General features: G+C 26.0%; 1 protein-coding gene across 1 annotated transcript; it reads left to right on the top strand.

The window, feature by feature from the left end:
- Positions 1-6,485: 6,485 nt before the first annotated feature.
- Positions 6,486-7,238, top strand: LOC145833154 (xylosyl- and glucuronyltransferase LARGE2-like). The gene has a single exon (XM_082940354.1). It carries the CDS (start codon positions 6,486-6,488, stop codon positions 7,236-7,238), a length of 753 nt encoding a protein of 250 aa, XP_082796480.1.
- The last annotated feature ends 6,561 nt before the right edge of the window (positions 7,239-13,799 follow it).

Genomic DNA, 13,799 nt, shown 5'->3' with positions numbered 1-13,799 from the left:
TGTAAATAAATCTTTATAGCTTTTTTTTTAATTGTAACAACAATGTTGAACGAAACATTTAAGCATTACAAAAAACAATAACCTAATTTAACGATAATAACTTTAAAAACTAACTTTTTTTTAAGTCAGTAATTTTTTAACTTTAGAAAAATGAAGCCTAGTAAATTAGTTGTTTGTTTTTAATTTAAAATAAATGTTTTACGCATTTAAATCATTTATAGTTTCTCAAAAAAATCTATAACAGTTGTTATAATCAGCAACCGCAAGTATAAATTTAGGTAAAAATTTTTTGATACTTTTTAAAAGAAGAAAACCTGTGCATTTTTTATAATTCATAGTTTTACAAACTTAACATTTTTAAATTAATAGACATTTAATTTAATAAACTTTGGACAAAAACCTTTATAAATCAAGTTGAAAATAAACTGTTTAGGCTTCTAAAACTTATTATAGTTATGCGAAAGTTCAACTATGTTTATATAAAAAACAAACAATCAACTAATGATCGTTAAAAACACATTACTTAAGCTTAAAGTTGGTCAACTTTTTCCATTGAAGTTTTATCTAGTCAATCAAAATGCGAGGTTAATTATTTATTTGCTGACAGTTTCGGTTTGGTAAATAAAATTAGCTAATTTCTCTTATAAAATTAGCTGTATTAAATCTATTGTGATAATATCTATATATGGCAGCATAGGTTTTCTCTTAAATCAGGATTAAGGTCATAAGACAAATTAAAGTTTGATTTTGTAAAAATTATTTATTATTTGCCATTAAGCTTAAACTTTGTTGAAAGTATACTGTTTGTTTTCTATATTTACATGCTGCTTTAATGTGTAGATAGTAACTTTTATAATCAAATAACAGTCTATGCAGATACAAACAAATGTTTGATTAACAAACGTTGTTTTACAAACAATATTGTTTAAGTTGTGTAAAGTAGCCTAGTATCAACGCAGTCTTAGTTTTAAGAATTTTCGATTGTGAAGCACTTGTTTATGATAACTTTAAAATGTTTTCAAGTATCAGCTAATATCACTGCTTAAAAATTTCGATTGCAAACAAAACACTTAAAACTTAATATATGTATTAAGCCTACTTAAGGTGTTCAGAATTTAATTTAAAACACTTTTGTTTGAATGATTAAGTTTAAAATTTTCAATTTTCTAAACTTGGTTGTTGTAAGTAATAACAATTTAAATCAAATACCTTTTATCTAAATTTAATTTTTAGATAACAACAAACGTAAGAATCGTCGCTCACACTAAAAGCAGGGTTGCAATCGGCAACTAGTTTTAATTAGGTAATTAAATTTTAAACCCTTATTTATTATTTCATTGATTTTCGTTAGGAAGCTTAATTAGTTCAAAAAGTTTATTAAACACCTTATTGTTTATTAGATACTTCATAAAACTTAGATTTGAATTTTTTTTTTTTTGCTAAAAAAAAAATTACGCAGTTGTAAACAAGGGACTGGCAGACTGTTTTCTATAAAAACAACAATTTTTTGTTTTGTTTTTGCTTCAAATTTAGACGCGCTTGCATATATTTAATTGACGTGCAAATTCTTAATTATAGTTTCGTCACGGTGATTTGTGTTTGTTATTCAAAAAAACAAGTTGTTATCTCACCACATAAAATACGGAATGCTTGACTTTCTTGTTATTATAAGCAAAACTAAACATTTACTAAAACTTTAAAACTTTTTGAAAAGTATGTTGACTTTACTGACACAGTTTAAAAGTTTTAAAAATTTCTTACTTATAAGTTAAATGAAATACGTAAATTTTAATACATTGTAGTCTATAAAAAAAAATTATAGTTCACATACTAGAGTTTTGTTTTTTGTTAAACGTTTAAATCAATTATAAATTAAACAACTTGTATCAAGTTATTTTAGTTTTGTTATAAAAATCTTTACTTCTAAGTATGGAAGTTTTTGAAAATCTTCAAATATTCTTAACAATTTATGTATTTATGCTTTACTACAAGTTTTTTTTAATAAGCTTTTTAAAATTTTTTACTGAATAAAACTAAAATTTTTAGAATAAAAAAATCAAAAAGCTTAAGTATTAAAAATGCTTTTAAATATATGATAGTTTTAAAATAAAACAATTTAGTATTAAAAAAGAAATAATGAATACCAAATTTTTAGGATATATATTTTCTAATCAAATTAATAACTTTTTATTAACAAAAAAAAAAAAGCTAGACTAATTTGTTTTTTATAGCTTATTAGTTTGTTTGTTAAACAAAAAATCAACTTTTAAATATAAGTAAAGTGTTAAAACTTGTCAGTCAAAAATAAAGCTTGATCCATTAAATTTGTTTATTTCATTAGGAAAATTACCTCAAGTATAATTTAAAATAAAACTTTTATTTATAACATTTAAACATTGAATTTAAGTTAATTAGTTTTTATGACGTTAACATGAGTTGTGCTTTGATATTTGTAATAATTACGTTTTGTTCTTAATGGTGCCATTAATATTTTTTTTATTTTGCTTTTGAGCATTATCTCTTAAAAATTAATATAAACCAATTTTACTTAATATTAAAAACTTACACTGTACATTTTTTTATCTACCTTATCATAACAGTTTTTAAGACCTCTTTGTTAAAATATAGTTTTTACGAAGTTTAAAGAAATCTAGATAAAAATTTTATAGGCAAACGATAGGCAAGCGTTTACAACCATCAGGTTTATTTTTCACCGCTCTGTCACTGTTGCTCTCTCCTAGCTCAGTGGTACCTTCTTCAGCTAGTTTGACGACTGTTACTTCACACGAAGATGTACTGCAACACTTGATGTCACTCTGGGTGGTTCTGAAAAAAAGAAGAACTTCATTAAAATTGGAGTTTTATGTTTATACCGTAAAAATCTTTTTGAAGTTTTACAGCTATTAATAGTATACTTAAGTTTAAAGAATTTAACTTCAACAACACCACTGCTCGTGATGCCAAACATAAAAAACTCAATAGCATCAATTGAACCACCCTCCAACTCCGGTGGGTTTACGCGCGTCCAGCTGTACGCCGTGGTTTATCAACTGATCATCAGCGAGTCAGAAAACGATTTTGCATTGATGTTATAAATCCGTTGCATAATGCCTGAAAGGTGCATCCCCGGACTTAGGCAACTTCGTCTGTGTTTAATATTCTGTTTATTGCTTTGAGACCGACATGCTTTTAAAATCAAATGTTAAAGTGAAGTATGTGCGTATGCCAGAGCTTCTATGTTAAAGTAGCTTTTACTCGCGACAGCTCTGATCAAAACACCTTTCATCAACGACCATCCGAACGTACGACGAGACAAACTTCACTTGACACGCGTGCAAAGATTAGAAAAATATTTGAAAAGCGTTTGGAAGGAATTTTTATATGACAAAATAATTTTTGACAACTCACAAGTGCTCCCGTTCATCACAAAAGATCCCTTGGAGGAGAAACAAGCGTCAAAAATCCTTCTCCGTGAACTGCTTCGCGCTTTCTTGATTTTCCTGGTCAACTTGTACCCGCCGAGGCATTTCAAAGTGGTTCCGTTGCGTATTGAGCTGGAGCTGGTAAAAAGAATTAAAATGAGCAGTTTAGTCTTAACTTTCATTATTAATACAAAAAGTTTTTTGGTCCAAAGTTTTTCGTTAGTAGAAGTAAAAATTGTTGATGATGTCTTCTAATCAGCATGTTAGTGTTGATTTTTAAGTAAGTTTGTTTTATGTTTAAATACTTGTTCATCACAACAATAAATTTCTACAGTTCTTTGTTTTAAATATTTTAAAAATCTACAAGTTTCTTTTTCAGCAGCTTATATAGATTTTATAAAGCAAAACGTGGCAAGCTACAGTACCTTAAAGTTTATAATTGATCAAATTACTTAAAACTGTTATTGTTAATAAATATCATTTTTGTTAAAAATTAGACAAATCAGTTGAATGTCTTTTTAAATATCATAACACTTTATGGTTTTGATAACCAATGAAACAATTATAATTGTATTAACAAAACTCAAAATCTAAATAAACAGTTTTCTACTATTACTAATTTTTCTAATGTAAAAATTTATAGAGTTAAAATAAGTAATTTCATGTATAAACTAGTTTCTTTTCATATTTCAAATGTTTTTTCCAGAAAATTACAAATAAATTTTAAAACTATGATAAACAAACACTTAACTCTGATACACGAATAATTTTTTTTTATTTCACTTTACTATACTCTTTTTGAACTTGAAAAGACAAGCCATAAAATAATACATCAAATTAGAGCTTATTTAAAGTTAATACTGTTCATCTACTTTACACTAATGCAATGTTATTAGATAATATTATCAAATTAAAATGAGCGACGAAGTAATACCTTCTGACCGGAAGTTTTGGTCAGTGCACTCTGACTAAGCTACAAATTGGTGTGTTAAACGAACTACTATGAAATTTAAAAATTACTTTTTTTTATGACAACTTTTCCATGAAGAAAACATAAATAAATAATCTTGATTTCCAGTCAACAAATTAATAACTAGTTAACTTTAATATAAGCATTAAGTTTTTAGATTAAAACATTCAAAAAATTTTTGATACAAAACTATTTGTAAAACTAATCTACTTTATAAACTAAATCCATTAATCATTATGAAGTTGTCCGCAATACTACAACTATATTTATTGTATAACCAAGTTAAAACTATAAAAGTAAACATTAGTATTTGTTTACTATTATATATAGATTATGGTTTCCCTTTTGGGCCATCTCGTAAGGCCAAAGGGGGTACCGTGACAAATAAAGGGTCCATAAGGGGGTACTTGGATATGTTTTACAAAAATTCGAAATTTTCATAGATATTCTTAGGTTTATAATGAGTAGGGGTGTTTATGAAAATAAGTTTGGGAAACGTTGATATAGAATAACTTCAATTTAAATTGAAAACGTTTGTTACACAATGAGTTATTTAATAATCTAAAATTTTATTGTAAAAAGTATTTTTAAAATTCTGGAAATGCATATACATAAGTTGACTTCTAAAAGTTCTGAAATACAACTTTATAGAATAGTGTTTTCCACGAGTGTTAACATTAAAGTGAGGCAGTGCTTGTTAATGTGCACCAGGGGCGTGTCTAGACTTTTTTCAGTGGTGTAGAAATTTTTTTATTGCTCACCAATAGAGTATTTTCGGTAGTAGCTTTCAAATAACATAATCTTTAGAACACTACTTAACTGTCTAAGTTTTTCTCAGGTATAAACATTTTTAAACTTCAAATAGTTTGAAAATATTAGTAAATCCGAATGCAAAGTCTTAATAAACAATTTAGTTATTTATTTTTTAGAATTATTTAAAATAGAAATTTAAGACCTGCTATTATTTACAATGTGAAAACCTTGCCTTATTTTCTCCAGTATTAACATTTACTTTCATTTAATCATTTTTAAGCTTTTCCTTAAACTCAATGAAGTAACATTCTAACAATTGCTTAAACATGAAGTTTTATCGAGAAACAAAACAAGATTTATTTAAGAATTGTAATTTACTTTTTCTATAATAACTAATGTACACTGCACGCTTTTGACTATTTAGGCTGGATTAGGTACAGATAAGTTTTAACAAAGTGTCTTTTTTGAATACCTATGTACTGACAATTGTGACGTAAGATTATAATTTTCAAGTATTATGCCAATCTTCTGAACTTTTGATTTCAAAAGAAAATTAAGCAAACAACACATATTTCTGACTTAAAGTGAGTTTTCGATAGCAGGTAATAAACTTTTCTTTTTTTATTTTTAAATTAATTTTCTAAAAATGCTTTATTTAGTTTTCTTAGTTTTTAGTAACTTTTAAGTTGATACCTCTACAACTGAAAACAATGTGCTGAAATTTACTCTTTAAAACAACTTTGTTTGAAGTTGTATCTTAATGCAACTTTATTTGACACTATATTGTAATTTATAAAATAAAATTAACTCAGTTAGTTATTCACGGGAACTAGATGAAAATTTAAGTTATATCCAGTAGTTTTTATATGGTAGAAAACAATGAACTAGTTAAAATTAAATTACATTAAATTTTATTAATAAATATCTAAAAAGTATTTCAAAGCTGATAAATTGTTGTTCTTAAACAACTCGAGTTTGCTTTTGAAAAAAAAAACAATAGTTTTATTAAAAGTAGTTTTACCTTAAAGTTAATTAAGTTGAATTACCCTCTCTTTAGTTGATTTCCATGTGTTTTAACATGATTCTGCTTAATGAACTTTTTAAGCCTCAAAACTTTAATTTTTTTATTAATAATTTTACTACATACTTACAGACGCAAATTCGTAACTTAAACTCAAGTATAAACTGATAAAATAACTCAACAGATTTCATATCTTAAAGAGCTTGAAATTATGTACAGAATGTGCAGAAAAAACAGAAAAAAAGTTGTGAACATAATAATCGTATTTCTAATGTGCTCCTTAGCGTTGGTTTGCCTGATAAACTTTTGCGAGACAAAAATGCGTTACTGCCTCCAGGACACATCTAGCTTTTACGAGGAAAAAAGATACTACGTCTATAAAACGAGAAAGCTAAAAAGATTGCTGCTGGAAAAGTACGCGAACGCCAGCAATGAGGGAAAGACCGAAAGGAAAAGCAACGAGATCGAAATAGCAATAGTCAGTGTCGGGGTGAAAAACAAGCAAAAACTGACCAAGACGTTTTCGGGTTTGCTGAAACAAAAAAATGCAAAATTTTTGTTCCACTTAATCGGAGATCTTCCAACTTTTGATCTTTTCGAGAGGTTCTTGAAGGTCTACGAGACGGAACATGACGTCTTGTTCTACGACTTCAACGAGTTTTCACCCCTGATATCGTTCTACCCGAACGCTCACCCTTCCGGTGTTTTCCCCATGATGAAACTGTTAATCCCGGACATTTTGCCGCTCACCACGAGCAGAGTTATCGTGGTGGACCCGGATGTGGATTTTTACGACGAAGCATCAAATTTGTGGTCAGCTTTCGACGGTTTCGACGAGGACCAGATGATAGGAGCAAAAGTGAAAAAATTCAGTCAGGGGAATTTTTACGAGACGAGAGTTTTGCTGATGGATTTGAATAAAATGCGAAGGGTGAGGTGGCACTGGTTTTGGAGAGGGGAAATATTGAAGGCCATGCTCGTCATAAAGGAGCTGAGGAGGGCGACTGATGACGTCATTTATTTGTTGTCGTTGCAGCGTCCTGAAATATTCAAGACATTATTAAGTGATTAGAAATAACTGCTTTTTTGATAACGTACCTGTTTTTACACTAAAATGTTGGGTTTTATATTTGGTAGCCCGTTTTTTAAAGACATTAAACATTAAAAAAAGAAGTTAATTTATTTATAGTAAACTAATGCAATTTTATAAGCTTAAGTTTGTCTACACTCGCTCTAAGGCTACTTAAATTGGGTCCATTAATCTCTCAATTATTTTTTACCTATACAGTAACATAGATTAGTATACTAGTTTTAAAAAAATATTTTTAGATCGTAAATTTTTATAACCATAAGGTTTATAATTTACCAAAACTTGATTATAATACAAACATCCAAAAAAATTACTTTTTTTTTAAATTTTTATTCCGTTTTAGTAAACAAATACGTTAGTTTTAGAAATCTTAATAAGTTTATAAAATTCTATTTAAATTAACTCTATCTATAGCAAAAAAAACTTCTTTAAGTTGTGGTTCTTTCAATACAAAATAGACTCGTTTACTATTTTCAAATTAAAAAACTGTTTTTATTTTTTGGGAACACAAAAATATATAAATAAGTTAGTCTTCTAAAACTTTTTTTTTTTTTTTGAATAAGTTTCATACTTTAAAGATAAAAATAAAGTTAACATCAAGTTTGTTTAAGTTTTTTCACTTTGAAAGTGAAATCATAATAACATTTACAAATTTTAATTTTGTTTGTTATTTTGTATTACGTTGAGTTTTCATTTTGCTATAACCAAAATAAACTAGTTTATTACAATCCAAGTTTAGTAGCTATTTATAATTAAACTTCTTAAGGTTCAAGTGTGCCTAGTATTAAAAAGCATCCATTTATGCTTGATTTTTTGAAAATTTTCTATAAAAATAAATTAAACAACAAAGCTAAGCCAACAAAGGCTTTTTACAGCAGTTTTTATTTCTTTTAATTATTTAAAATGTCAATTGTCAAATTTTTATTTAGTAAACTCTAGCCTAAACTTTATTGTTTTTATTTTAATACATGGTAACAAAAATTTTATTTTTTAATTAAGAATATTTATAACAAAAACTTAAGCTAACTTTACGTTTAAACTTTACTTACTTTTAAACTTTACTTAGGTTTAAAATTTAAATAGTTAAAAGTGTTTTTTTTTTAATAGATATTTTTTGCGTTTAGTAGATTATTGCTTACTTTTTTACAAAGTGTAAAGACAACAAAAACTATTTGTTATAAACTGTACAACTTATTTGTATAAGTTTATGAAAAAGTGTATATTTTGTAGAAAAACAATTTAAAAAGCGTTTCTCAGAAAAAAGTAGAAACTAGCTTATAAAAATTAAATAGTTTACTGAAAAATTTTTAAATATTTTAAGATTTTTAACAACTTTTTCAAAAGGTTAAACATATAATAGCATTCTTACTTGGTTAAGTTCATTTAAACATGTATTTTTTGTTACTATGTAAATTAGCTTTAGCAAATTTATTTCTTACAATTACTAATTTTTAATTAGAATAGGGCAGTATTAACTTCGTTACAAAATTTTAAGTAAAAAGTCTAATCAGCACTAAAATACCTTCACAGATTTTTTAAATAAATTAAGAATTAAAACTAAGCAACAACTTGTTTCTCAATAAAATTTAAACACATAAAAATGTTTTGTTAGAATTCAACGGACAGTAATATAATAAATACTTAGCACATTTTTGTTATGTTTACAAAAGTATGTTTGCAACAGTCTATTTTTTTATATATCGATTTTAAACATTTATTCCTTAGTTAAAGTAGAGATATTTGAAGAAACAGGTTTTTAATTAATAGTATTTTAATCACAGTTTAGTTCAATAAAAAGCTATTTTTAAGGAATAAAAGTAAACTTTATAAATCTTTGTTTTTAACTGTAACCCTAAATAGTTTAAAAAACTCTTTATAAAATATACTTAAAAACTAGAGATTAGATTAGTTTCATATCTAAAAGAATAAAAACAAATTTAGTACATTTATTTTTTGTTAAATTGAATTAAAACTTTGGACCACTAATGTGCTAGTGTTATAAGGTTTTTTTTAATAGAAGATAAAATTGGTAACAGAACGAACAGCATTGTTACAGTTTAAGAATTTTTTAAAGAATTGTAAAGCATTTTTTAAGTCTTTCAAAAATTTATTTTTACTTTCTTGTTTGGTTTTTGTTTTATTTTAGTTAATATAAGGTTTATAGTTTTAAATTAGTAAGTCGATAAACAGGCTTGAAGATGTTTTTTCAATTGAAATTTTGTGCTATTTCTTTTCTTTAATACTTATACTTAAGTTATGTTTTTTTTGTCTTTTATTAAATACTTCTTGCTGAAAGTTTTAAAAGTCTTCTTTTTTTTATCAACCTTTTCTATTAAGTTAAAACAATATCAACCCATTTTATTTTTAAAACTTTTAAATATTTATTTGTTTTTTTATAAAGCTAACTTTTAAGCTCGAAATAATTGTACTTGCTTTCTACAGAAAGCAAAGTTAGATACATCTTAAAATAAAGCTTGTACATAAACCGCTTCAAATACATTAAGATATGTGTATGAGAATAATCTTTTTTAATCTTTTATATCGAGACAGATAATTTCTTAAAGTAGTAATATAATGAATACTTCTTTGTACCCGAGTGGAAAACTTTTGAAAGCAGAAAATCAAGTATGGAATTTAAAAGACAGCTTTTTATGCGGTTTTTCTGTCAGCTTTATTTTAGCTGAAATAATGCTTTTAGTTTTCTTTGTCCATAAAGTTTACAAAAAGAACGATCGCAAAATTTTTGGTAACAAAATAACAAGGTTTTTGAACATTCAAATCAGTGTGACTACTTTTATGCTGATTTTACAAGGAATAGTATATTTAATTATGCTTTTAACTTCTAAAAATGTTACTAGTGGTTTAACATGTTCAATTTTTAACTATATTTTTCATACACTACATTTTTTTCTGAACTTTTTGAACGTTATTAACTTGTTTTCTTTTCATTACATCTGGATACAAGAAAAAGTTTTAAGATTTTTACATTTACGCAGTACAATGTATGATTTTTTAAAATGTTCAATTTTTTTCGTAGTTAGTGCAAGTATTACTATTCCGTTTAAAATAAAAATAGACACCGTTTTTATTTTAGCAGATGGTCTATGCTTAGGTAAAAGACATAGTTTTCAGGAAGATCTTCTGTTGGGAAGTATAATTTCTGCTTTTTCGGTTGCAATTACTATTATTATCATTCATGTTTATTATTTGTACCTAACTGAAAAGGAAAGAACTCAGTTTCGTTTTACTAGACAAAATAAAATTGTTTTTTGGCTTATTCATAATCAAATATTTGTATTTTTAAAACTTTTTTCAGTCATAGCTTTTCTTTTTGCACTGTATTTGGTAACTTTCCTGTTTATAAAACCTGATAAATATACTAAATCTGCAGATTTGAAATATCTAGTTTGTCATATCTATAACTTTGTTTTTTGTTTTATTTTGTGTATTTTTAGATTCACAGTTTCCAAACTAAACATGATAGATAATTATAAAAGATCAAAAAACAAAATTTTTTAAACTTCAAAATCTATGTCTTAATAGAATTTAACTACCTTTAAGAATACTATGACTTTGACGAGCTTTTTTCTTTATTTTCTGTTTTTTATACGAATAATCGGACTTATTTTTCTAAAGTATTATTTATTAAATGTATGAATGTCATGTAAACTTTGAACTAATTACATGTACCATCTCCTTTCATTCTATTTACATATTATTTTTGTGTTTGCAATAAATAAGATATCAAAACTAAAAGAAAGTATTTATTTAAATAAATTTAAAAGAAGATAATTATTAAAAAAAAAATATTTTTAGTTATTAAGCTTTTGGTTTTATATAAACATGTTTAATAAATTAAGCTCTTAGTATTCAGACATAGTAATAAAAAGAATTACTAGACTTTAGATAATTCTACCTTTTTTAATAAAAACAACAGAATATACAAAACTTTTATCTAGTTTTTAGAATAATAAACTTTCGTTTCTAATCTTGTTATTTAACTAAAACTCTAAGCGTTTATCAACTTATAATATTTTTAAGCAATATTATCCTAGTCGTACTTAATTGTATGATGATCATTATAAATAAAATAACACGTATAACCTAAAAGCGCCGACTAATGTCATTAATAACTAGATTAGTACTTTTATCTCATTTTTTAGTGTAAGTAAAAATAGTCACTTAATTGATATTGATTTTGGAAGATGAGTTGGTAAACTTGAAATAGTATTATGCTCATAATAAAATGAACTTTTTTATTTCAAAACCTTTCATTTATTCTACTTGCATAAAGTAACACCCTAAATAAATTTCATTTGTTGCAATGCATATGGTTCTTTTTAATTTTCAAGTATAACAATGAGATTTTACAAATAGTTTTGAATATTAATGTGTCTAAACTTTTTTTAATAATTATTAAAGATCTTCGGTATTAAAAGACATTCGCTTGATCATTTATCATCTGTCCTTGACAAGACATTAAAAGGTATCCGTGGTGTGCGACTCGATAACCGAAGGTTTCTTCGCGCACCAGGTGGTAGGATCAAACATTTTAAGTGCTTTTATTTGTAGTTCTATAAACAATATTGTGGTCATTGACTTAAAAGTTTTAAGGGTCATTAGATTTATAGAAGAACCAATCGAAGAACGAACTTAGTTTTGTAAAACTAAAGAAATGGTTGAAACGTACATACTCTGGACTACAAAGTTGCCTAAAAAAGTATAGTTCCATATGTGTTACTTACTTATTATTAGAAATTTTTTTTATTTATACCAAAAATTTACACTTTTATCAGTTTCATAAGTGGTTGCAAAGTTTGAAAACATAAAGTCAGCATTAGACAAGTTTTTTAACTGCTTTATAAGTGTTTTTTTTTGGCTTAAAAAGTACTGTTAAAATGATGTTTTACGAGAACCAAAGAACTAAGAAAAGATAAAACTAGTGCGTTTAACTTTTGTTCAATGCTCAAGCTACCCATATGTAGCATTTTGTGAAAAATAGGTAAAATTTTATATGCCACCAAAATAAACAAAGTATGAAAATAGTTAAAAAAAATTTTGTTATGATATTTTTTCTATTTTAAACATCAATTTACAATCATCTCGACAAATGTATTCTCATATAAACGCCATGCCTATAACAGAGTATATGCACAACCTCTTTCAAAATGTTGTACGCAAACAAGTTATTTTAATATGTTTGCCATCATAATCTTTCTGATATTCTAATCGTCCTGACTACAAAATTTTATGGCTACAATATTTAGCTTCAATTCAGCTTTTTAACGTTATTGATTTCGACAACCGAAAACTTTTGAAAACCTTCCACGCTTCTGGGAACGATTTTATTACTGATGCCTTCAGGTGATACTTTGAGAGTCGTTGGAATAAATCTTACTTTTAAGGTATTCCAACAACTAAAAATTCTGGGGTTTATGACCGGTGAATACAGTGATTACTGTTTTAAACATTTGTTAAAATTCATTTTACTAATTTTTTCAGTTTTAAATCAATAAGTTTGATGCATTACAACTGCCTTGATGTATGAAGTTAAAACGTTCTAGGTGAAGCTGATTACTTATAACAGATGAAACAATCAGCAAAAAAATAAATCTTTAATTTTTCTAGTCTAACCGCTTTAATCTCAAAAACAACTTTAGTCAATGCACACGTACCCAAATTAATATTTTTTAATAAACTTGGTAATAAACCTAGCCTTATGTGTTAGTAATTAGGCGATAGAAACTACAACAAAGATAGTCACTCCTACTTCAAAAGTAAGAAAATAGAACTACTTTTTACTGGATTTATTACAAATCAAAAAATTATCAACGTTGACTTGTTTTGAAACCGATTGGTTAGCTTCAGATTTTATGTGAGCTGTATTTTGGAATTAGTCGGATAATTTTTTTATAAGTTCAAGGTTTATGTCTTACTAAGTAAATTGATCTTGCAAACTTTGGTTAAAGAATTAGATCGCTAACTATCTTGAACAAAGAAGTGTTTTAATGAAATAGGAGTAAAAATATAAATATTTTCGATTACCAAAAGATACAAACAAAGCTTTATGCAGAATAAACTTCTAAAATTAAGTTTAAACCAGTTACAGATAGTTTAGGTCGCGGTTTAGCTATTTATCTATAACCTTTAATGTAGTTATGCCGGTTACATGACTATTATACTTACATCAATTAGAATTCTAACAACTTAAGTTCTTTAAGAAGCTTTTAAAGCGACATTTCAATAAATACTTACATTCAAAAAAAATGCTTGTGTTGGTCTAATGAATAAAACTATGATAGTAAAACAAATCAGTAATTTATAATTAAAAAATTTTATGAAGTCTTAAAACTTATTTCAGCCATATCTCAAAAAAAAATTTAAATTTTACAAACATGCTCATGTTAGTCTAATTAATAAGATCATAATAGTATAAAATAAATATTAAAAGATATAATTGCCAACAAATAAGAGTCGTTAGAACTTGAATTGTTGGAATTCGAATATCTATGCACCTTGTTTTGACGAAAAAAGAAAACATTA

Source organism: Thalia democratica, chromosome 4 (assembly GCF_965202585.1).
Source record: "Thalia democratica chromosome 4, ktThaDemo2.hap1.1, whole genome shotgun sequence".
Lineage (NCBI taxonomy): Eukaryota > Metazoa > Chordata > Thaliacea > Salpida > Salpidae > Thalia > Thalia democratica.
This window is presented reverse-complemented; position numbering and strand designations above follow the sequence as displayed.